At 36.0% G+C, this 26229-nt stretch overlaps 1 protein-coding gene across 49 annotated transcripts in view; it reads right to left on the bottom strand.

The window, feature by feature from the left end:
- The window catches only part of RIMS2 (regulating synaptic membrane exocytosis 2), a 611447-nt gene that overhangs the window by 57723 nt on the left and 527495 nt on the right, over nucleotides 1-26229 (bottom strand). For 32 of the 49 annotated variants that reach the window (XM_034668422.1, XM_034668421.1, XM_034668424.1 and 29 more), the window contains one exon: nucleotides 25669-25910. The exons of the other annotated variants lie outside the window; for them this stretch is intronic. In XM_034668422.1, coding sequence (XP_034524313.1) covers nucleotides 25669-25910 — 242 coding nt within the window. The remainder of the gene's footprint in view (nucleotides 1-25668; nucleotides 25911-26229) is intronic. 49 annotated transcript variants of the gene reach the window in all.

Genomic DNA, 26229 nt, shown 5'->3' with positions numbered 1-26229 from the left:
AGACCAAGAGAATCACTAATTTCCTCCAATTTTTTCTTTATCCCTACTCCCCACCCTGGCAATGCAAGAAGTCAGACCTTGGTGAGTAAAGAGCAGTAGATATAATAACTAAGGAGACACTTAGTGAGGAAGAATACGATTGAACTTTGAGCTGTTGATTATAGCATTTGGAGTTTTAATGACAAATCTGTGATTTCTATTTCTATCTCCAAAGCTGAAGGCTCTCGTTTAGTGTATTGTTCACTACTTGCCTCAGTGCATTTGTCAGGATTCGGGGCTACAGGTAATACTGATCCAGGTAAACCTAGAAAGGATGAATGGCCTTTGGCCCTTTGGAAAGAACATGGAGACATGGGGAATGGCTCTTCATTCTAATTAGAAAATAAATGAAGACTTAAAATAATAGCTTCGAAGGCTATAGAGAACAAGGATAATTAAAAATTTATACATAACCCACTATTACCAGGAAGGAAAACCATAAAAGTTTAATGAATCATTTTTGTTTACTATGAAATGTAACTAATTACTGGCTTAAGCAAGATTTTATGCTTTATTCTCAGGGGTTATTGAGTTGAAATTAGGTTCCTGGTGTGAAATGTAAATGTAACTGGAGAAATTTAAACACATTTTCATTTATTCATATGCATAAAAAGATATAATGAAGGCAATTATGCCTCACACAAACCAGGGTTAACACTGAAAATATTTTACAACTCACCAGTCAGAACAGATGCTAGCTAGTACTATTGGTATATCCAAAATAACAGAAGTAAAACAAAAAACTACTCCACAGACCAGGACTTTTCTGGGTTTTTTTCTTTTCTATTTTAAAGTTTTGTTAGAATCTGACTTCTTACCATATGCATGTTCCTGTATATCGAAAGGTTTCCTAAACACAGTACTTTTTAAAAGAGGTAGATGAGTCTCAATTGACTTGGTCTTTATTATTTCCACAAATCAATCTCTGATTTACTGGGATTTCTAGGAAGTACATCACATTCTCTTAATTTTTTACTGAATCTTTTAGAATTAACCAAAATAAAATAAAATAAAAAGTCATTTAATAGCAACTGCTAATAACCACTGAAAATTTCACTGAGCTGTTAGAAAACAGTTCCAAACCCAGATACCGAAAGAGAAATCAGAGAGACCGAGGATTATAGCCAGTGAGAGCTTTTGTCTTGATACTATCAGAAACAGTATTTGCATCAAGTAGGAAATAACTTTCACACTATGCAATAAATATACTGTTTTTGAATCATGAAGTAGGTAAAAGGATTATATTAAATGGAGCTTTCTCTCTGGCAGTTTTTAATGTAGCTGTGTGACTAGTAACTCAAATTACATAAACAATAATTACATGTGAAGTTGAGTGTAGATGCTTTAAACATAATAGTTTATAGAGAAGATTAAGTCTTTCGACTTGAGAAGCATATAACCTAATTCAGTATGAACAATCTAAGGAGAATGTAGACATGATGACCTTGAGAAAACACAGGGCCCCAGGAACTCTGTGCCTAAATTTCATGTCATAGTATTGTACTCTGTCTATTGTGCAGAGATGACCTGTTTTAAAAAACTACCTTATATATCTTTTCTACATAATTGAGGTAGGATACAAGTTAAGACATAGTACACTGCTTCCTTTTTTTTTCTCCTAGAAATTTCCCATGTTTTCATAATCTTTATGGATCAGGTCCATACCAAAAAAAAGGGTACTTCAATGCCAATTAAGGAAACAGTTTTCTCCTTATAGATCTCCATCATGTAAGACTATACTGAGTGTTACAGGAAGTTTTACCAAAAGTACATTGATTTCACAGTTTTTAACTCTAGTCCAGACTTTTAAAAATATCTATTCTTTTATATCTGTATCTACTTACTGTTTCCCCAATAATCTTCTAATGGTGAAAATACCTATAATTAATGAGACTATCAAATATAGACTACAAATTTAATTCTATTATATCTCATTACTTACTTTTGGTAAAAACTGTGGATCTCACCAACAAAATCATATTCTTTTATACTCTGATGAGCTGTCTAGAATTTACTTGGTTAAAGGAAAATGTAACATTTTCTAACATGTCAGCTCTATATTCCTTGATAACTAAATTTTTTTCTTTAAAAAAGTCAGAGTTTATTTTCAAAATAGTGTTCCTTTTTTCCATGGTATTCTGGAACTTCTGCCTTCTGTGTGATGGGTATTTCAGAATTGTCTAATTTGAATGTCAATCTTATTAATCTTAAAAATCTGTAAATTAGCTCAGCTACCTATGCTTTTATTTATTTATTTATTTTTTTAAAAGATTTTATTTATTTATTTGACAGAGATACAGACAGCCAGCGAGAGAGGGAACACAAGCAGGGGGAGTGGGAGAGGAAGAAGCAGGCTCATAGCAGAAGAGCCTGATGTGGGGCTCGATCCCATAATGCCGGGATCACGCCCTGAGCCGAAGGCAGACGCTTAACCGCTGTGCCACCCAGGCGCCCCTGCTTTTATTTTTTAAATTATTTTTATTCTTTTGGTTTTATTTATATTAATGGTTTTACAAAATATGAGTTTACTGAAGAAGAATGAATGGAAAAAATAATGGTAAAATAAAGCAGAAAAAAAAGAATGAAAAATAATAAAATGTAAATGAGTAGAAACACACTACTTTAAGCCCAACTTAATTGTTATAGTTGAATTTCAAACATAACTTTGAACTTCTTGGCAGCCAAATTCATAACGGGTACAGAATTAAATAATTAAACAAAAAAAATGTATCGACTCTTCCATGAAGACAATCAATTTGATAATTTAATTCTTTGGGAAGGTAGCATGTGAAAGGGTTTATTTTTATTTTTATTTTTTTAAAAAGATTTTATTTATTTATTCAACAGAGATAGAGACAGCCAGCGAAAGAGGGAACACAAGCAGGGGGAATGGGAGAGGAAGAAGCAGGCTCATAGCAGAGGAGCCTGATGTGGGGCTCGATCCTGTAAAGCCAGGATCACGCCCTGAGCCTAAGGCAGACACTTAACCGCTGTGCCACCCAGGCACCCCGAAAGGGTTTATTTTTGTTTAGTTGTACTCCATCAGACAAACAGAATGTAGAACAGCAAAACAACTTGCAATGTGGGGTAAAAATTGTAGTTATTTCTACATCTTTTCATGGATTCATTGTTAATGCCTTCATTTATTTCATTTTTTCTGAGATTTACAAGGAGAAATTTACTTTTAGCTGCATCTCTAGAACAGCTGCAACTGTTCCATGACTTATAAGTACTCATCATTATTTGTAAGTAATTTACAAAGTACCTTCACATACATTTTATATTTTGATCCTTAGAGTAGCCCATTGAAATGGATGTTATCTCCATTGTACAGATAAGGAAGTCAAGGCTCAAGAAGACACCCATCTGCAGAGTGGCAGGGTCTAAAGCTACCCTGGCCCCCATGGCAGACACAAGCCCCATGCGCTGACTGAGTGCTTGAAATGTGGCCGCTGAATTGAAATGTACTACAAACATAAAATGCATACCAGCATTCAAACACTTGGTATGCAAAACTGAATATAAAGTAGCTCGTTAATTTTTATTGATGACACTGAAATGATATTTTGAATAGAGTAGATTAAATAAAATAGATTACTACAATTAATTTCACCTGTTTCTTTTTACTTTTTTAATAGGGTTGCTGGAAAATTTAAATTTATAGCTGTGGCTCACATTTCTTTTGGATACACTTGTCTCAACAATCTCAGAGCCCTATTTGACTCCTTTCCCAAATCCTTTACCCTTAATATGTGTATCAATAATTTTATTTTGTAAATAAGTGACCCTTTTTTGTAAAATGTTCTCAATTGCTATCTTTGGTAACTGCAGCCTTCATTATCTGTGGCATGAATCTTACTCTGTTAACCCCCTGGTTCTATATAAACAACATCTGGGACATTTGAAAATAACCACAGTAGTCATACTATGTTTTACCATCACAATGTGTTTGAAATCTACAAGTCCCATTTATGTCATAGGTTAGATTAAACCAATTCATCGCTGGCTAGATCACTGCACCTTTATCCCGCATTACTCCTTTTCTCCATCATCGCATCTTTCTTCTTCCTACCACACCTTTTACCTCACCAAGGACCTAGTTCTGCAGGGTGTCTTCATGATTCAGTGAAAAGAATGGAGCAGGGATACATAAAACAGCAAAGAAGGCCACGTGAGTCCTTTGTCACCCATTTAATGAAAAATGCAACCAGAGAGATGCAACTAAATAGAGAAAAGTTTTTTTGTCTATTTCTTCTACCTCTGTTTTCTTAAAAACACATGCTGTTCTTTAAGTTTGAGAATATTTAAGTGTTTTCTAAAATAGTCCAAGGAAAACTGATTCCAAGATATGCTTTATAGACAAAGGCTACTTGTTCAAAGTGAGCCAGGGGAAGCGCCACATTCTATTTTTCTTTTGAAAAGTCATGAAGCACATAAACATAACAAAGGACTTGATGAAGTGCTGCAGTTAGGGAAAAAAACAAAACAAAACAAAACAACCCACACAGTCAATGGTATTTTAATGACACTGTATGGTGACAGAGGCAGCTTTACCTGTGGTGAGAGCAGCTTAACGGAGATGCTGACTCACCGTGTTGTGCACCTGAAACTATTGTACATTGTGTGTCAACTCTACTCAGACTTACAACATTAATACAAAAAACTGCTTAACTCATATTTTCTCCACTTATCTGACCATGAAATCCTATTTTTCTGCTTAACATCTGTTGACATCCAAAGCTCTATTGCTCTGTGGGATGCACTTTGGGAAATGCCACTTTTGGTGAAATAATTTCTATTCAAGATGTCTGATATTGCCCATTTTAACCAGTGACACTTCTCCATGAGCAAAGTTACAATGCCAGAGGCCTAGCAGCCCTTACTAAATACCGCTTCTGATTACTTTTGCCCTTGTTCCTGTCACTCTGTTAATTCATTTTTAAAAATTACTTTATCATGCTTTTGAAAATATTGATAGCTAGAAATAGATCTTAGATTGGCAACAGCCCCAATGTCATATCAATACATTAAATAGTGCAGTGACCTTAAAAAGCAATGAATCATAGATTAAAGTTTATGCTTCAAAGAACTACAGAGGATACAGTACAAATGAAAACTTAATTTTCCTTTCTTATTTGACAGCATGACTTATGTAATATAGATGTGGGGTTAGGAAGGAAAAAAATATTGCTTCTTCTCCTCCCTCCCCTTTTTAAAAAGCAGAGCCTTGCAGTGAGCCATTTTCTAGACCAGCAGGGAACAAATGCAATAACATTTCTGAACATATCTCAAGCCACTGCTCCAATTAATCTGTGATAAATCTCAACAGATGCACCTTCAAAGTACACTTAGAGGAAGAGAGTAAAGTACTATTTTCAGAAGATCTAGGGTTGTATTGGAAAAACTAAAGGGAAAACTAGCAGAATTAATGAGAAAAAATATTAGTACCGATCAGAGTTCAATAAGGTGGCTTGACAGAATATTTAAAACACAATTTAAATTAATAACTTTAATAAAGAAATACCCAAAATAACCAGTGAGAAAATGTAATTGAAAAAATATGGTATTTACTGTAATAATACAAGTTGCAAAATACCTGGGAATAAAATGAACAAATTATGTCCCAAAGACATAGGATGAAAATTATACAATTGAGGGACAGAAAAGAAGGCTTAAATCAATGGAGAGACCTACAAGGACTCTGAACAGGAAGAACTGATATTACAAAGGTGCCAATTCTCCCAAAATTAGTTCACATTTTGATGCAATTCTAACTTTACATTTTACCAAAACAAACAAACCCAACTTCTAGAAGAAAACACAGACAGCAACCTCTCTGACATCAGCTGTAGCATTTTCCTAGATATGTCTCCTAAGGCAAGGGAAACAAAATCAAAAATAAACTATTGGTACCACACCAAAATAAAAAAAACTTCTGCACAGCAGAAACCATCAACAAAACAAAAAGGCAACCAACTAAATGGGAGAAGATATCTGCAAGTGATACATCCAATAAGGGATCAATATCCAAAACATATAAGGAATTTATACAACAGCAAAAAACCCAAATAATCCAATTAAAAATGGGCAGAAGACCTGAATAAACATTTTTCCGAAGAAGACACACCGATGGCCAATAGACACATGTAAGGATGCTCAACATCACTCATCCTCAGGGAAATGCAGATCAAAACTACAATGAGTTATCACCTCACACCTGTCAGAATGGCTAGTATAAAAAAGGCCAGAAATGACAAATGCGCATGAGGACGTGGTGAAAAAGGAAGCCTCGTGCCCTGTTGGGGGGAGTGAAAATTGGTGCAAGCACCATGAAAAACAGTATAGAGTTTCCTCAAAAAATTAAAAATAGATCTCCTATATGATTCTGTAATTCCACTACTGGATACTTACCCAAAGAAAATGAAAACACTAATTTGAAAAGATATACATACCCCTGTGTTTACTGTAACATTATTTACAACAGCCAAGATATGGGGGCAAACCTCAGTGTCCATTGACAGATGAATGGATAAAAAAGATGTGGTATATCCACACAATGGAATATTACTCAGCCATAAAAAATAACGAGAGCTTGTCTTTTGCAACAAGAATGGACCTGGAGGGTATTATGCTAAATGAAATAAGTCAGACAAAGAAAGACAAATGCCATATGATTTTACTTATATATGGAATCTAAAAAAAAAACAAACCAATAAAACCCCAAACATAGGGGCGCCTGGGTGGCACAGCGGTTAAGTGTCTGCCTTCGGCTCAGGGCGTGATCCCGGCTCAGGGCGTGATCCCGGCGTTATGGGATGGAGCCCCACATCAGGCTCCTCTGCTATAAGCCTGCTTCTTCCTCTCCCACTCCCCCTGCTTGTGTTCCCTCTCTCGCTGGCTGTCTCTATCTCTGTAAAATAAATAAATAAAATCTTAAAAAAAAAAAAAAAACCCAAACATAAAGCAGAAACAGACTCCTAAATATAGAGAACAAATTGCCAGACGGGATGAAGCTGGGGGGATGGGCAAAATGGACAAAGGGGAGTGAGAGGTATAGGCTTTCAGTTATGGAATAAATAAACCACAGGATGAAAGGTACAGCATAGGGAATATAGTCAATGGTATCATAATAGCATTGTATGAGGGCAGACAGAAGTTACACTTGTGGCGAGCATAGTGTAACACAGTGATGTTGAATCACTACCTTGTACTCCTGAAACGAACATAACATTGTGTGTCAACCATACTTCAATGAAAGAAATGAGCGTTTAGCCAAGAAAATCCTGAAGATGCATAATGAGGTCCAAAGAGAAACGCATTATGGAGACATTACTAAGTACCACTTGCAACAGTCTGTTATTACCTTATGTCTGTCACTACAATTCCTATCTGCAGCTTTGGTATCTTCCTTTAAGCCTAGAACCAAGAAAGCGAGGCCCAAAGAGAAGTGCATTAGCAATAATGTCTCCATTTTGCCTTGGTCTGTTACTATCTTGTATCTATGCACACAATGTGTGATTCTTCCTTCTTTGCCTGTGTGGCCAATTTGAAGAGATTGCCTTTAAGCATTTACATTTCTTTTACCTTTATAATCATTTGTGTTAGGAAAATTTCCAGTAGCACTTCATCTGATTGACATATAAAAGCTAGAAATTATTAAGCATGTATTTGTGAGATCTTATAAGCAAGGAGTCAGCTTAGTTCTGAAAAAAGTAAAGATATTACATATAAGGTATATAAAATTTCCATCCTAATGCATTCCCTATGAAAGTAGCTACTATACAGAATATAGCTATGAATTTAAAAAAGAAAATTTCTGGGCACCCGGCTGGCTCAGAGGGTGAAGCGTGCAACTCTTGATCTCAGGGTTGTAAGTTTGAGCCCCACAATGGGTGTAGAGATGATTTAAAAATGAAATCTTTAAAAATGAATGAATGAATGAATAAATAAATAAATAAAAAGAAAATTTCCTAGTACAAAGGCAGTGCAATTACATTATTAAACAATGAATTAGGTTGTATCTTTGCTTCATTATTAATATGACTAGGAGACCTCAAGAAAGTCACTTCACATTTTTTGCTTTGGTTTCACATTCACGAAATGATCTTATACCTGTCTTATTCTATTAAATGAGAAAAGTAATTCAAGTTTTCAAAAATCCTACCTCCTTTAAAAGCCAATGATAGTATGTTATTATCTAAATGCAAATGATAGTAATTATTAATCATAATTATAGTAAATTATATTTAAATATATTACAGTTGACTCACTTACAGAACTATTCCATGCATATGTGTACATTGGCCTTCCATATTTCAATATAGATTCACTTGTTCAATTTGTCACATCTCTAACCTATTAAAATAACCATATTGCTTTTAGTAAGTAAATATTTGTAAAGGTTGGTAATGACATAATAAGAGCAATACATAACCATGTGTTATTTGTCTTCTTCAGATACAACTTGAAAGGTATACATGACTTCCATATAGTATGGAAATATTGAGAAAGCTTGCTGGAAGTAATACGATGGTCATTCAATTATTTGTTTAACTTTTTCCTTTAAAAAATGATTATATGTTTGTTTCTTCTTCATTATGGAAAGGTTTATCTCTCTAGAGCTATGGAGATACTATTACTGTTACTATGAAAACAGGGTCTCTAATTTCACAGCAAGGAGGAGAGAGTAAGTAAAATGATAGCTTAAAGTCCCAGAATTAAAGCCTAAGAGAACAAACCATGCCCACCATGATCTAAAGCCAGGCCGGGACTAATGACACAGAAACAAATTGGCTAGAATGATGATGTTGGTGGTGATAGTCATGGTGGTGGGTGGTCGAGGTTATTTTACATTCAGAGAAGCTTTCTACATTGTTTTTGATTCAGTGAGTTACTACATTGGAAGAGAATCGTTTAGGGAATCTACACATTACTTTAGTTTTTCGGATATGAGTTTGGGAAAGAAGCCAGAGTTGGACAGCTGAAGATAATAGGAAAGGCCATGAATCAGTACCAGCCAAGAAGCCAAAAGTAAGGGGATACATGCTGCCAGGGGTCAATTCAAGATAGCACAGATGTAGGCAAGTTAGACTAACAGATATGAAACAATGGGGCCAAGAACTCTCAAGATTCATATAATTCCTGCCTCAGAACTGTAGACTGAACAGTATCAGACAAAGAGAGAGACAAAGAGACAAAAAGACAGAATAAACTTGCTGTCCCGAGAAGCTGGGCTGGTTTTGGAATACAGCTCCAGATTTTATGCCTGTCCTAGAATAAAGTGGAGCAGGCAGCTTGGCTTGGTTCTTGTGAAGAAAGAAGTCTCTGTGTTTGTTCCACAACTTAAAAAGTTACTCAACAGTCATTATGTTAAAACAATGATATTTTAGCAAACAATGCATCTTTTAACTTAACAAAAATGGCAGCCCTTCAAAAGTGCTCTTGGGTATGGAAAAGAGATCATAAAATCCTTATGGGAATGATACTGGAAATAGAAGAAGACTGTTTGCCTCGCCCAACTTTACTCTGTACTTACTGATGCTTAAAATCCCACCTTTGTAGCTTTACCACTGGGGTGTAAGACTTTCCAATTCTGAAGATACAAACACATGTAGAGGGTATCTAAGTATTTCCAACTACTCTTTATCTTAATAGGAATGAGTTAAATAATTATTTCCTGAGAACAGAAAAGGGTGAAAGAACCTGAAAATACTCAAGGAGGTTCAGCAATAGAAAGAAAGGGAGCACAAAGTGGAGACTACTGGAGGCAATTCACCTGCTTCACAATTTTGAATAGGACTTGCTCAAAGCATTTATTGTCTTCTCTCCTTCCTCTTCCCCCATTACCCTTCTTTCTATTATTTCTTTCAGTTTCCTTATTAAAAAAAATGAAGAGTAGGGATAATAATTCCTTCTTCAAAGAGCAAAGATGGGGATTGGAGAGTTAATAAAATGGTAGGTGCTCCGGGAACTGTCCATTACTCTCTTGTTGCAACTCCTGTCTATCTCATTTGGCTAAAGGGGAAAAAAAGCACTTTCTCCTCAATGAATATGACAGTAAATAAAAAGATATCAAGAAAATATATATATATATTTTTTAGTCCTATGTGCCTTTCTAAGCCCAGAAACTCTCAACTTGCCACTTAACCTTCCTCCCCACAAAAGGATTTCAGGGAACTTAGCCCAAGAGCCTGGTTTAAGTTTGACTTATTCTATTCCTTTTTTCCAATTTTTAATCATGGCTACAATGTTCTTCTTTAAAAAAAAAAAAACCTTTTAATTTTAATTCCAGTTACCATCCAGTGTTATATTAGTTTCAGGTGCATAACATGTTCTTTCGATGAGACTCTTAAGTCCTAGAATCAGATCCAATTTAAAAAATCAGAAAAGCTACAGTAGTAAACATCTTAAGAAAGCAATAGTTTGTACTTTTTTCGTTTTATCTAAAATAGTTTTGTTTGTAACACTATAGAAACTCTTGTGACTAAATCCATAAAAAAACCTTGATTATTACTTCACTAACATTACCTGATATTCATTAAAATAAATAGTAGCATTCAACATTAATCTAAAATTATCCACAATGAACAGCACTGTCCAAACCATACATATCTGGAGGAAGCATGGTCTCACCACTGGGACCACATCATTTTTCTCAAAGATGGCTAAAATCTCAAAGACAATCCAAAACCCTGGTTACAGGATAAGAAACAGGTCTTCCAAAAGCATTCTGGATAAAGTGGAAAAAATGATCATGAACACTGACTTCAAAGAATTTTTCTCTTAACATATGGATATTAAGTTTGTTACACCTGCTTTACAAACTTAAACGGTTACATCATATTAATCAAAAAGAAAAAAAAAATCAAAAGTGACAGCAAGCATTGTTCAGTGAACCTCAAAGCAGAGGTGGTAAACAGGACAGTTGTCATTTTACACAGAGCACAATAAATGTGCTAGAGAGCACACGTATGAACACTGATAAAATTTCAAGGCTATTTTGGTCGAAAACCCCAGTCCCTCACAACAGTGCAGCTGTTTAATTCTTCACTAGATAATCTTGGTGCAATCAGTGTAGCTAGAGTAGAGAACTCCTTTTGGAGATTAGAAAGAATTGAAAATTAAGCATGAGATAACAAGCTGGCTGGACTAAGTGACATTTAATCTTTTGAGATTTAAAAATTATCCAATAAAATATTTGGGTGTCTATTTTTATACTTAGTCATTTCCTCTCTCGGATCTTCAATTACTTCCCTCCCGTTATGTTCAAAACAGAAAGATTTTTCTTATCTTGGAGGGTAAAATCGGGTTTGGATCCCCACCTGAATCAAGCTTGAATAGGGCTTGGCAAAGTTTGTATGTAAAGGGCCAGATGGTGCATACATTAGGCTTTGTAGGTCATAAGGTTTTTTCTGGCAACCTCTCAGCTGAGCCACTGTAGCACAAAAGCAACCACAGACAAAACATAAACAAATGAACTTGCTTGTGTTTCAATAAAACTTTATCCAATAAAAAATATATTTATCAAAAAAACCCCAGCACCCTCTGCATTTGGTCTGTGGTTCATAGGTTTCCAGCCTCTGAACTAGAGTTTTTTGTCCTTTGCGTCTCTGGTTGGTACCTCCAACTTCTACGATTTATGTCCTCCTTAAGCCCTGATGACCTGGCCTTCTTCACATCTTAAAAGCTAATATTTAATAAGAATTAAATTAGTCAGTGCACTGAAGATGATTAATAGATAATGCACCGAAGACAACGCATATACAGAACTTGTCATAGTACCTGCACATAGTAAGTACTAATACATACTTGTATTCATCAAAGTCATCCTGCGGTTCTCATGGCTCCTCATCTGGTTCCCCATCTCGGTAAATAGCAAAACACTTTACCCAGTTACCCAAGCCAGGCTTTCAGAAATTAACTTTGATTCCTCTCTCCCCTTCCCCTCTTACCAACTATCTAGTCCTATCAGATCCAGCCTTATCTCTTCCTCCCCATTACTACCTGGTAGTCCAGACCACTACTATTCTCCTTTGAAAGATCACCACAAAGCTCTAGCAGGTTCTTCCTGCCTCTAATCTTTCTCCCTTTGGCATGGCTGTCAATAATTTTAGGATAAAATCCAATTTCCTGGACATAACTTTTGAGATTCCATCATCTGTCCTCAGACCAACTCTCCAGCTTTATATCTCAAGTCTATCTGTTCTTCTCTATGCTTCAGGCACAAGGACATAGCTTAGTTCCTTCAGCATGCCATACTCCTTCCCGAATACACTTAGAGATTGTACTGTCTGATCTTCCACATATTTTTTAAAAGGGTTCCAAATTGCTTAGAAAAAAGTTTTGAAAACAATTCTTCAGTCAAATTAGATCACTGACCTTTCTTTGATTCATACTTTGTTTTCCTGAACTCATCCTATAGTACTAAAGTTCCCTACGCTTGACATGTACGCCTCTTTGATTTCATTGAAATGCTACCAAGTCTTCAAATTCTGGCTTGAATCACAAGTCTCCCAAGAAGCCATTCAAAATCCCACTCTGGTCAGAAGGACATTTCTGAAATCTTACAGCACCGTGTGCTTCTGATGTACTATCTAACATATCTGCTCTAATAGATCTTAAGCTTTTTGAGACTGGGTCTATGATTTGTATAATTTTTCAATAGTTCATAGTGCCTGCACAACACATTTTCTTTATTGGAACCATAATTAATCATATTGACTGAGTATCTTAAATTTATAATTTTTAAAAAAGTACTCAGTGCTAGTTTGATAGTCTATTTAAAATTTTAAGCAATATTTAAGTACAATGGAATTTTAACTGATCATACTATATTAAAATGTCTCATTGGAAGTAGACTGAGATTCAATGGGTACTATTTTAAGAACAAAAAGCAAATTACACCAAGAACACATAAAGGAAGAACGAGCAACAATAAAAGACCAAGAAGATAAAGCAGATTAAAACTAACTGACTGTACCTAGATCTCCCTTTCTTTCTTTTTTTTTAATTATTTTAGATTTATTTATTTTAGAGAGAGAGAGAAAGAGAGAGTGAGCACAAGCAGGGGGAGGGGCAGAAGGAAAGGGACAGAGAGAATCCTCAAGCAGACTCCCCACTGACAGCAGGGCTTGATACCAGGACCCTGAGATCATGACCTGAGCAGAAATCAAGAGTCAGCCACTTAACTGACTGAGCCACTCAGGCTCCCCTTACCTAGTTCTCTTATTCAAAATGAAGCAAAGAGACATAAGATTTTACTGATACACACAAATACTCCATGAAAAGGTCAGAAAAAAATAAGTATCTTTATATGACATCTTTATATTTTTTCCAGTGTAAGTTTCTACACATTAAGATAAATGTAAAATAAATACACATCCAGGGAATACTAAATATGATTGAAAGGATTAAAAAGAGGAATAATCCAATATGCAAAACCTGTAAGGAAGTTTTATTGAAGCTGAGAATGTACAACTCAGAAAAGCAGGTTAATTCATATCTAAGTATATGAAAGATCATTTGAATATTCAAAGAATGTGAACCACTTAGTCTTCATCACTATAAAATATAAAACAAAAAAGATTTGACAGTAAGTGGGATTAAATTCTATAACACAATTCAAAAGAGGACCCTGTATAGCTTTCAAATTGTCCACAGTGCTATATGATTTGGAAGGGAGAAGTATTATACTTCCTCGAGGAAGGAAATAATTTCAGTTTTCCATTTTGGTTAGAAATAAGAAATGGACTTTCAATCATAGAGTAGTATGTATTTAGTTATATGGTATGCATCTTTCTTATTAGTTACATCTACTATTTTGTTTGCAAAGCACAGGTATTTTCATTTGTGTAAAACTACTTTTTTAAGATTTATTTATTTATTTGGGGGCAGCACACAAGCTGGGAGAGGGACAGAATCTCAAGCAGACTCCCTGCAGAGCATGGAGCCCTGCGTGAGAAGCTCCATTTCATGACCCTGAGATGACCTGAGCTGAAATCAAGGGTCGTATGCTTAACCAACTGAGCCACCCAGGCGCCTCTAAAACTATTCTTATCTTACTGTCCTAATTTTGAGGGGAAAAACTTTCCAAATAAGTCAAAAAAACACAGATTCTTAAGTAGTCTGTTTTTTTTTTTTTTTTTAAGAAATGTCTTTCAACATACTGAAGTGGAACTCTACCCAACTGTCATTTCCATTAAGACAATTTCACAACTGACTGGTTAAATGAGGAAAAACTCAGTCTGGCTGACAGCAAGTCAGAAACCTTGGTCATCCATCTTCCCTCTGACAGAGATATCTCTAATTCCAGGATAAAATGACTGCTGGCAGAAGGAGGAAAAAAACAAAAGGGGACAAGCAATTGAGATATTTCAAATGTCAATGGGACTGGAGAGCATATGAGAAGAGGCTGATGGCCACTGACTTCCCACCTCTGGCCACTGTATTTCCTTTGAAAGAAGGTTTTGGTTGGAGGGTGTAGAAATGTCTCAGTTATGAGCACAGCCTCCCTGGGGGTTCTCTGTGGTTTTCTGTGATTATTTCTGTGTCTTTACCTTTCTGTTTCTGCATTACATGCTGCCTTACTATCAACTTCCTCCTCAGAATATGTCCCCACCTCATCTCAGACTTCATCAGCTCTTGTCCCACCCTCATTTTCTAAGCGATTATGAAGCTTCCAGTAAAACATAATGAATCCTCAGATACCAGGAGAAAAACAAAATGAAACAAACAAACAAAAAAACCCCACTCTTTGGACTAAAAGCTACAGAAATTACATTTTTCTGTCAATGCACAACTTTACTGCCTAGAGTATACTAGACCCATTTCCCCACAAATTCAACATGAAGCACACTTCTACGTTAAGCCAGAATCTATTGTTTCTCTCCCTCACGGCATACATGGTATACAAATTCAGAACCTACACGGTTTTCAAATCTTTTTTCTTGGTCATTTGGCTTTCAGTTGTTTTTAACAGAAAACACACACACACACACACACACACACACACACACACACTCTGACCCCCTGGGGAGATTTGTGGACCATGCTCACAAATGGGGAGATTGCCAAACAAACCGAACACAAAGACAGAAGGGCAGTGTGACATTTCCCACCATTAATGTGCAACATTTTATACCATTCAACCACCATTTACTGAAACTCTATGTGGGAAGTATTTGGTAAGAGCTGGGATGGACAGAATGATGAGCCAGACTAGGTTCGTTACCTGCTGTGATATACTTTTCACGCCACTTAGTACTTCTCCACCAAGGCAAGCTTTGGAATTTTGACAAATTACTACTTTATGTTTTTGTGAAGGCCTGTCTCTCCCACTGGAACATAAATACCATACAAAGAGGATCCCATTTACTACATACCATGCTGACAGCCATGGAGTAGAAATTCAATAAACATTTATTGAATAACAATATAATGTTAACATGTTCTAAGGTAGGGAGTAAGAGCATCAGTTTAGAAAAAAATCTTATAATAAAAAGAAGGATTTTTCCATCTAGAGCAGCAGCAGAGAGAAAAGATGGATTCTTCCTCAGTGTTTTTCATTTCACAAAGTCTGCAATACAAAATAGCTTTCAAAACCCAAGGGGACAATGAGGCAACACTCCTACATTTTTCTGTAAGTTGGGAAAATGAGCTGACATTACTCCTAGTAGAATTTTACTCTGTTTATCTAGGGCTCTATTAAATTTCCAACAAATGCCTGCAACTATCTCTGGAAATTTTCCTAGTAGGTAAAATGAATAGAACTCACTTCAAAAAAAAACAAAACAAACCTAGTAGCTCCATATATCTATACAGAGTGTATGGGAATTTCATTTAAAAATGGCCTTTACCTGAAAATGCCATTTCTGTTTATGCTCTCATGCACAAAAACCTTAAAACATTTATTTTTAATGAAATTAAAAGACTGCTTTTCCTTAGTATGTACTTCTCAGCTTACAATTAAACTCTTTATGGTTTCATCATTTATATTTACTAGGCCTTTACTGATTATTAGCCTATACAATGCCTTCAGCTAGTCACATCTTAAAATTATGTCCAATTAAATTAAATAAAACGTATAGTAAATTAAAAGTAGTACCCTGAGAATTTTGATTTTGAAGAGAAAGTTTTCCCCCCTAATGATGTGAAAAGAATGAATTATAAAAACATACTTTTAGCAACAGTGAGGTTACATAAAGAGTACTAGCTTTGGAGTGGATCTGTCTACTACGAAACTTTTGAGTCTCAGTTTTCTGACCTGTAAAATGGGAATGATAATGCATATATCTAAGGTTGTGAAAGTTAAAATGAACAAATTCATGCTATTGTTAATGATGTCTTTATTAACGGTAAGTTATTTTCTGAATTTTATATTTTAAAAAGCTTTAATTCTTAATCACTGGTTTGCACTCTGGTCTGATACTATAAACTGTGAAGATTAACATTTATGTCTATTTTGCTATATTCCTAGGAAGCATATAATAGGATGGATGTAAATTATAATTTTTATGAAATGTATCTACAATATTTTTTGAATCTCCCCATCCTTTCCATCTCCTTCTACTATTATCATTTGTGGTAGGCATAATGGTCCCCAAAGACGTCCATACACCATTTTCTGATATCTCAAAATATATTACATTACATGGTAAAAGGTACTTTGCAGATGTAATTAAGGTTGAGGACCTTAAAACAGGGATATATGATTCTGGATCATCTCAGTTGGCCCAATCTAATTATATGAGCCATTAAAAGCAGAGAACTTTCTCTAGCTGGACGGTGAAAGAAATGCAGCAAAATGGGTACTTGGAGAGATGAGAAACACAAGAAATATTCAACACACCACTGTTAGCTTGAAGATGACAGGGTCGTGCATCAAAGAAGGGACCTCAGTCCTATGAAGGCAACGTATTAAAACCAGAATGAACTTGGAAATGGAGTCTTCCCTTCAGCCTTCAGATAAAAGCCCAGCCTTGATGACACTTTGGTTTTGGTCTTGTAAGACACAGAACAGAGAAACCAGCCAATCTCATCCAAGTTTCTGACAGAATGGTAAATCAGCACTAAGTTGCTAAGTGTGTGGTAATTTGTTACGGCAGCAAGAGAAAACTTAACAGACCATTGATTAGGCCCTCATCACCTCTGCTCTAAACTGTCTACTGAATTCATCTCCTATTCTTGATCTCTAGACTTTATTACCAATAACACCTTTCTAGCTCAAATTGTCATGACCATATTCCAAATCCTGCAGAACTTCCTACTGCCAATTCCATGGCTCTAACTCCCTGGTCTTACATTGAGTTATTTCTTATCTGGCTCCAACCTCCATGGCCAGACTCACCTCCCGCTCTGTGTCAAAAACTCTCTGCTCTGCTCCTACATAAACAGCATTTCTGTGTCTCTGGGTCTATGATTGCCCATGTCTGAAACGTCCATTCCTGACATCATCAGCATCTTCACAGTTTAAACATTATCCATAATTTTAAGGCTTAGATCAACTGTTACCTTGCCATGAGGGTTGGAAGTGATCATTTCCATGGTTACACTAACAGCAATATAATAATACTAATATCTAAATTGATGTTAGTAATTATATTAACAATAGTAGCTGCCATTTAGAAAGAACTTAGTACATGTCTGTTGGACACTGTTTTAAGTGCTTTCATGGTGCTTATAACAACCTCATGAGGTAGGAAGATAGAGTCCATTATTTTTACAGCTGAGGGAAGGGAGGTTTAGAGAGATTAGGCAACTTGCCCATATAGCAGAGGAGGGATTTGAACTCTAAAACTCTCAAATCTGTTTTCTCCACTCTTTTTTTTTTTTTTAAAGATTTTATTTATTTATTTATTCGACAGAGATAGAGACAGCCAGCGAGAGAGGAACACAAGCAGGAGGAGTGGGAGAGGAAGAAGCAGACTTGCAGCAGAGGAGCCTGATGTGGGGCTCGATCCCATAACGCCGGGATCACGCCCTGAGCCGAAGGCAGACGCTCAACCACTGTGCCACCCAGGCGCCCCTGTTTTCTCCACTCTGCTACATTTCCTTATAGGATATTCTTTGTTTCTCTTGCTTGTCCTCGTCATGTTCCACCTTGTTTTATATTTCCTCCAGCCTAAAACTCATTTCTTCTAGTAGATTTTAAAATCCTTCAGTATAAAAGCTACGAGAGTAGGGACTATGTTTCGTCAAGTTTTGCCTTCCATAGTGCCTACCAAAATGCCTTCCTTGAAAATAGTGTAATTGATAAAAAATGTTTATTTTGTGAGATGAATAAATGAATGGTGATGTTTGTACTTTAGGGAAATGATTAAAATACCATAAGAATTCATTAGAAAATTTTAATAATTTGATTATGACTGTAATCTCTAGTTTTGGGAAAGGATAATTTAAGACAATTTGCTTTTGTAGATGTAAATGGATAGTTCCTTAACAATAGCTTTCAAGAGTTCTAGTTATCCTTTCTATAAATAATAACAAAATGCTAGAATATGAGATGTTAAGAAATATCTGAAATATATTTATGTGATCATTTATAGCCTTTAAAACCTGACTGTACCAGCTTATTCTATTTTTTTTAAAGATTTTATTTATTTATTTGACAAAGAAAGAGAAAGTGAGCAAGCACAAGCAGGGGAAGCGGGAGAGGGAGAAGCAGGCTCCCCACTGAGCAGGGAGCCTGATGTGGGGCTCGATCCCAGGACTCTGGGATCATGACCTGAGCTGAAGGCAGATGCTTAACCGACTGAGCCACCCAGACACCCCTCACTGTACCAGTTTAACATCCTGAGGAACACAGTTTTAAGTTACCTTGCCTATAACAAAGATGAATTATGCATTCGTTCATTCTAACAAATGCTGAGTATTTAGTAAACATCACCTATTACTGTAGGTACCAGAGATATTAAAATGCATGAGCTATAGTTCCCCCCCTCAAGGAATTCATAGGCCTAATGGCATTCAGAGAAGTACAAATAAATAATAATAACAATACAACACGTTATTAATACAGAGATAACACTTAAGAATCTGAAAAAGAGGGGCGCCTGGGTGGCACAGCAGTTAAGCGTCTGCCTTCGGCTCAGGGTGTGATCCCGGCGTTGTGGGATCGAGCCCCACATCAGGCTCCTCTGCTGGAAGCCTGCTTCTTCCTCTCCCACTCCCCCTGCTTGTGTTCCCTCTCTCAATGGCTGTCTATCTCTGTCAAATAAATAAATAAAAAAATCTTAAAAAAAAAAAAAAAGAATCTGAAAAAGAGGCTTATATGTTTTATTATAAAAAAAGTTTTTTTCAACTCAACAACAACAACAAAATAAACCAATTAGGAAATGGACTTCAAAAGACTTGAATAAACATTTCTCCAAAGAAGATACACAAATGGCCATTAAGCACATGAAAAGATGCTCAACATCACTAATCACTAGGGAAATGCAAATCTAAACTACAGTGAAGCCACCTCCCACCCACCAGAATGGCTATCATCAAAAAAGAGCAAGTGTTGGCAAGGATGTAGAGAAGGCGAACTCTCTATACTGCTGGTAGGAATGTCAAATGGTGCAGCTGCTATGAAAACAGAATGGCAGTTCCTCAAAAAATTAAAAATAGAATTACCATATGACCCAGCAGTTCCACTGTGGGTATATGCCCCAAAGGACTGAAAGCAGGATCTTGAAGAGATCTTTTTACACACATGTGCTTCATAGCAGTATTACTCACAATGGCTAAAAGGTGGAAACAACCCAAATGTCCAGTGGCAGATGAACAGATAAACAAAATGTGGTATAGCCATACCATGAAATATTATTCAGCCTTAAAAAGGAAAGAAATTCTGACACATGCTTACAGCATGAATGAATCTTAAGGACATCATGGCAAGTGAGATAACTAAGTCACAAAAGGACAAATACTATATGATTCCATTTATATCAGGCACCCAGAGTAGTCGGATTCAGAGACAGAAAATAGAATGGTCAGAAGCTGGAGGAAAGGGCAAATGGGGAGCTGTTTGATGGGTACAGAGTTTCACTTTGCAAGATGAAAAGCCTTCTGGAGATGGATGGACAGTTGTACAATAATGTGAAGGTACTTACTGTCACTGCCCTGTACATTTGAAAATGGTTAGGGTAGTAAATTTTATGTTATGTATATTTTAAAAAATATAAACAATTTTAAAAAATAAAGAGTTTTCTTTTTAGAACTAATGATAAAAATTCGATCCAAATCTAAGAAATGTTAAATTAATTTCCATTAACAGTAAAGCTATCTTTCTTAGCTACTTCCTCATCCCAGCTTGCTATAGAAATACTTTACCACAATTTATAATATGCTTATAATAGCTTTCACCTACACAAAATATTTTTTTGAAGATTTTATTTATTTATTTTGACGGAAAGAGACAGCCAGCAAGAGAGGGAACACAAGCAGGAGGAGTGGGAGAGGAAGAAGCAGGCTCCTAGTGGAGAAGCCTGATGCAGGGCTCGATCCCAGAACGCTAGGATCACGCCCTGAGCTGAAGGCAGACGCTTAACGACTGCGCCACCCAGGCGCCCCTACACAAAATATTTTGTCTACCTCATCTATTATATTTATTTAAACCCCTTGAACTTAGTACCAAAGAATAAATAGTGGCACAACTCTCAATACTTTTAATTAATTATGGCTGATTGTACTATAACTGCTAAAACATTATTTCAAAAGTGAGAAACAAACCTTCACTTGGGGTTAAATGCACATTCTTAGTGAGAATCCTTAACATGTTATATCCTGTAGTGTTAGTTTGAGATGTCTAATAGTGTGAAAAGGCACTACTACTATTTAACATCTCTATTATTCTTCACAATTACAAAGTTCTGTTAACAGACCTGTGGAGTCAGCACTCACTTAGAACTGCAACATACTAGCACTGTGGTTTTAAACCTTTTTGAATTATTTATACTAGACCAGTTGTTTTAAATCTTTTATAATATCATCTCCATTTCAGTAAAAAATTATTTGTAAGTAATACACATATTCTATAATACATTTATAACACATAAAACACAAATATTTTCAAAGATTAAAGTGCAACAAATATTTGCAAACCATTATTTCTAATGATGAAGTGAGACTTTATGTTCTCAGGAAAAATGTCTGAAGTGATGTGCATTATAATTTTCAAAACTATTGATACCCTCACCAAATTTGCCTCTTCTTTGTCCTGAGCACTTCCTAGACTCCATTCCTCAGCCTACCATTTTCCAGCATCAGCTCTGTGACTGAGCCAAGGGAATACAAGTGACTTTATTATTTTCAATTTTTGCCCATAAGAAGTTGCCACGTGCTGGCTGAATCGAGAGAGTGCTCCAAGCTCCCAGAAGAGGGTAAAGCCAGAAGATGAAAACCACCTCCAACCCTGACTGGCCCCAGGGAAGGCCACTGGCCCACTAGGATTAACGGCATTGGACTGATATTTTTGCCCAATAAAGTTCTTTTGCAGCATGTTTTCAAGGTTTACCTGTAATAGATATTAGCATTATGCTGCTAATAAATCCAGCAACTTCAAGGTCTGCTTCCAAATGCACTTTCCTCACGCTCACTTCGAATGCTGTCGTAGTTGAAAAAGAAACTTCACAAAGACATACTGTAGACCAAATAAAGTATACATATAGGGTAAGGGGTTCATTGTTAAGAATAGTGGATGCAAATCTATATTTTATAAATCCTCCCAATAACTTAGAGTTTTTCAGTGAGTTTCTTGTCATCTTAGAGTGTCACTGTATCTACTTCATCAGTGGTTGATGAAAAGCTGAAGTAGGAATAGAAGTTTCAGGTCTACCATGTTTGGACCATTGCAATATTAGTATTACACTCAACCCACAGTTTCATGGCAGTGATCTTCTTAAGCCACGTGCCCACTTTCTGGTGGTTCACCAAACTAACATCTCCAGAAAGGCATGCGACACTGACCATCCTCCATCTGGACTGACCAAGAATGCAAGGAGGAAGTATGTACTCAATATTAGCAATGCTTATTTCTTCTTTGTCTTTTAGGTTAAAAAATAAAAATAAATGCTATCAGTTTCTTTCCATTTCCCCAGAGAACAGAATCATACATCCCAAGAAGTACACGAGCCTTTCATTAACGATCACTATATTTGAAACTATACCAGACTCAGAGAAAGACACATGAAATATGAAAAACAGGCTAGCCAGGAAATAGACAAATAAATAAATTATAACAGTTATTAAGTGTTATAATTAAAGTCCTATGTAAGCTTAGAAATTACTACAAGAAGAGAAGAAGAGAGCATAGATTCCTGAGTGACCACAGACCATAACAGGTGATCTCCACTTAAGCTCTGAATCCAACATCTTTCATCTACTCAGTTGTTCCCACAAGGATCCTGTCTTTCATTAAAATAGAAAAACTCTTCTTTGACTTCATTTCCCCCAAGCTACAGTCCTATTTCCATACTTCTTTTTTTTATCAAAAATCCTAGAAAGAGCTGTTTCTATCTGTACTGTCCAACTCAATAGTCACTAGTCACATGTGCCTATCTACATTTAATTAAATGAAAATGTATAAAAATGAAAAATAGTTTCTCAGTCACAGTAGCTACATTTCAAATGCTCAATAGCCATGTGTGGCTAGTGCTACCATATCGTGTTAGATAGCACAGATACAGAAAATTGCCCATATTGCCAAAAGTTGTATTGGACAGTGCTGATCTAGACTGATCTAGACTATACTAGAACAAGAGTAAAGTCTCCAGATTCATACTGCCTGGATCTAAACCCCAGCTTCTACCCTTACTACTTGGGTAAACTTGGGAAAGTTATTCCCCTCTGCTCACTTTGGTTTTCTCATCTGTAAAATGAGGACAGTAGCAATTAATTCCTGCTTCAAACATTATTGTGAGGTTTAAATGATTTACATGTAAAGTGCTTAGAATAGTGCCAGCACATAAAAGTGCTCAATAAGTATTAGGTGTTCTTATTTTTATTCTTGATATTATTCTCACTGACTCTACCTTAACCTCCCATTTTCTTTGACCTGCTCCAATTAGGCTTTGTCTACCAGTGCAAGGGTTTGATGTCAAGGCTTACCAAATTCCCCATCTTGCCAAATCCAAGGTCAATTCTCAGACTCCCATCTTACTTGACCTTCCATCTTACTTATCAGAAGCACTTGACACACTGATAATCTTTCTTAAAATATTTCCTCCAGCTGGCAATAAGATATCATATTCCTTCCTTCTCTTCTCTCTCTCTCTCTTTCTAATGGCTGCTTTTCTTAAGTCTTCTTTGATGAATTCTCTTCTGATTTCCAATGTTGGAGTATCACAGAGCTCACTCTAGTTTCCTTCTTGATTCAAGTTACCTTAAGTCATCTTATCTAGTGCAGTGGCTTTCAATACTACCTGCTGATCACTCCCAACTTACATCCTTACTCTTGACCTACTAGGCTCTGGACTCATATCCAATTAACCATGTAAACAACTGCACTTATATGTCTAAACAGGTATCTCAAAATCAACACATCTACAATAGAGCTCTTGATTCCCCTGTGAGGCTGAATTGGCTTTGATATCTTACATCTACAAAATGATTTTAAGTTTTCAAAGCATATTCTTATAAATTTTAAAATATTATCTTTATAAAAGCCTTGTTAGATTTGTCAGATGAACATTCTATGACTCAGATAAGTTGGTAAGTTTTTAAAGAGGTCATATTTGATTATCTTATATAACTCAGAGTAAGCAATAGAATCCAAGTTTCCTTGTTATTTCTATGTGTTTTCTGCTAAGTTATAATGCTGAGCAAGTCAAATTTAATCTTTAGAAATGGTGACTTTAAAGGAGAGTTTCCAGTTAACACGCAAAAGAGCACACAAAGTAGCATGGCAGAAGACAGATATGACTTAGCTGCCATGTGTACTGGTCAACAACATACCTTTACAAATGGTTTCCATTTTGCCAGTTATTGTTTACATATGATTGCTATGATATCATTCAGAATAATTTCACTATTCTTTAGAAAGATTCCACTATGCTACTCTTCAGAAGGCAATTAACCAGTCTTGTCTGAAAATCCATTCTGGTTACAGTGATATTTATTTCTACAATGATAAATACCATCTTTGTTCTCCATGTGCCTGACACATAGTAGGTGCTCAATATTTATCAAAAAAACCCTAAACAAGTGGAAATAATTATTTAGTTGAACACTGCATATTCTCTAACTTATATAAACTTACGACTGTTTTAGGTTTAAATTCTGTACTTTTTAATTTATAGGCTTTATTTTTAGAACAGTTTTTGGCTTACAGATGTTTGTAAGTTTTAATGAAATATGCAACAAAGTTCTAACTGCTAGAGAAATATAAAAAAGCCCTCAATTTCAAAAGGCCAACATCTATCATATAACATAGCTAATTAAGTACAAATATTAGCAATTTTAAAAATCACTGAAATATGTTCTCTGTCCATAAATTAAATTTTTATTTGTATATTAAAATGTAAAATAACATTTTAAAACACCAAATGAAAAATTCCTATCAATAGTCACATTGAACATAGTAAGTTACAACCACGATATAAGGAAAACCATCAAGTAACTATTTCAGTACATTACTATATAAGGCTCAAATTCCAGAATTGCTGTTATAGTTACAGAAAATCAAGATTAGTCGGGTCCAGGAATTAATGTATCCTCAAATTCTTTTGTGTTGCAGATTTTTGTCCTGATTTCTGTATATAAGAACCCTAGTAATTCAAACATAAATGAGATTTCATCCATTTGCCTATAATTTATCTGCTGTAAAAGAAACACCATATTATATGCTTTTGTTTGTTTGTTAAGTAGAAGATATGTTATTATTTCCAAGATACCAGGGATTTAATGTTTAATTATCAACAACCATTTGAAAAGACATTGCTTTGACTCACAAATTTCTTAATTGCTAACTGTGGCTTTTCTGAGTAGGAGTAGGAGTGCTGTATCTAATTTATTTTTGCAGATGTGTTTTAGAAACTGAATTTTAAAGTAGCAAAGCTTTGAATATCTTCACTATCAGCAGAAAATTCCTCCATCCCTGCTGCTGGAGAATATTGCTGCTTGAAGTTTTCATAGGAAAATAAAAACTGCAGTAAGAAAATGGATACTACTGGTAAATGTTGCTTACAAACTGAAAAAGAAGTTAGGCTGTCAGCAATAAAAGAACTCTATTATTCTCACAAAATATGAAGTGTCATCTTCATCACGGTAACTTGCTGAGAATGAAAATTAATTTGGCTGGTTCCCTCTTGAGGAACCTAAAGAAAGCAAATATCTCACAGATCAGAAAATCTTTACAAAGGATCAGCCACTGGCAATCGGGCTCCCACAGCTGGACTCCTCCCTGAGGAGGAGAGACCTGACATGCCTCTGGAGAGCCGGGGCCAGGGTTCCCTTCAAAGCAGGCTCATTTGTCACTGAAAAACAAAGTTATTGTCTTATTTTCCGAAAGGTTAAGCGGTTTAAAAGGCCCCTATCTCTCTGGAACATGTCATCTTCCACTAATTACTGCAATAAAATGAGCAAGAGAAAAGAATACGTATTTTAATGACAACTCAAATACGAAGTGAAAAGGAACATAAAAGTGCCTACCCGTTTGGCTGAGCTGGGAAGCACTGCGACTTTTCCGGGAGAGGCCAACAATAGCTACCATTTTGGCCCCAATGCTAGAGCGCCGCTTTTTGCCGCCGGTGCCCAGGGCACCCACCGCGGTGTCGGACTGGCTGCCGTCGGTCTTCTCCAGCGAGCACATGTCGCCACTGATGCTGGTGCTTTTGGTCATGTTCTTCCCTGAGATGCCCATTTGTCTGCTTTGCATTTTGGATGTAAAGACACTGTAGGCCGATGGAGCGTTAAAAGGGAGGACAAGAGTGAAAAGGAAAAGACAGAAAAATGTGTTTTAGATGAAACATCTGGAGTATGATTAAATGATATCATTTATGGGACCTATTTTTAGGGTTTAAAAATTTTCAATACCATGGTCTTGAATGGGCTTCGTGATTCAGGGTCAACCTCACTCAACTATGATAACTCATACTCATGATTTCACTTCCGCGTCAGAGAAGGCACCAGTTTGCACGGCCACAGAGGGGAAAAAAATATTCACAAGAAATCAGTGGGCTTAAGATAATATACTGTCCTGCAAGGGCAGAT

The sequence above is a fragment of the Ailuropoda melanoleuca genome, chromosome 9 (genome assembly GCF_002007445.2).
Source record: "Ailuropoda melanoleuca isolate Jingjing chromosome 9, ASM200744v2, whole genome shotgun sequence".
NCBI lineage: Eukaryota > Metazoa > Chordata > Mammalia > Carnivora > Ursidae > Ailuropoda > Ailuropoda melanoleuca.
This window is presented reverse-complemented; position numbering and strand designations above follow the sequence as displayed.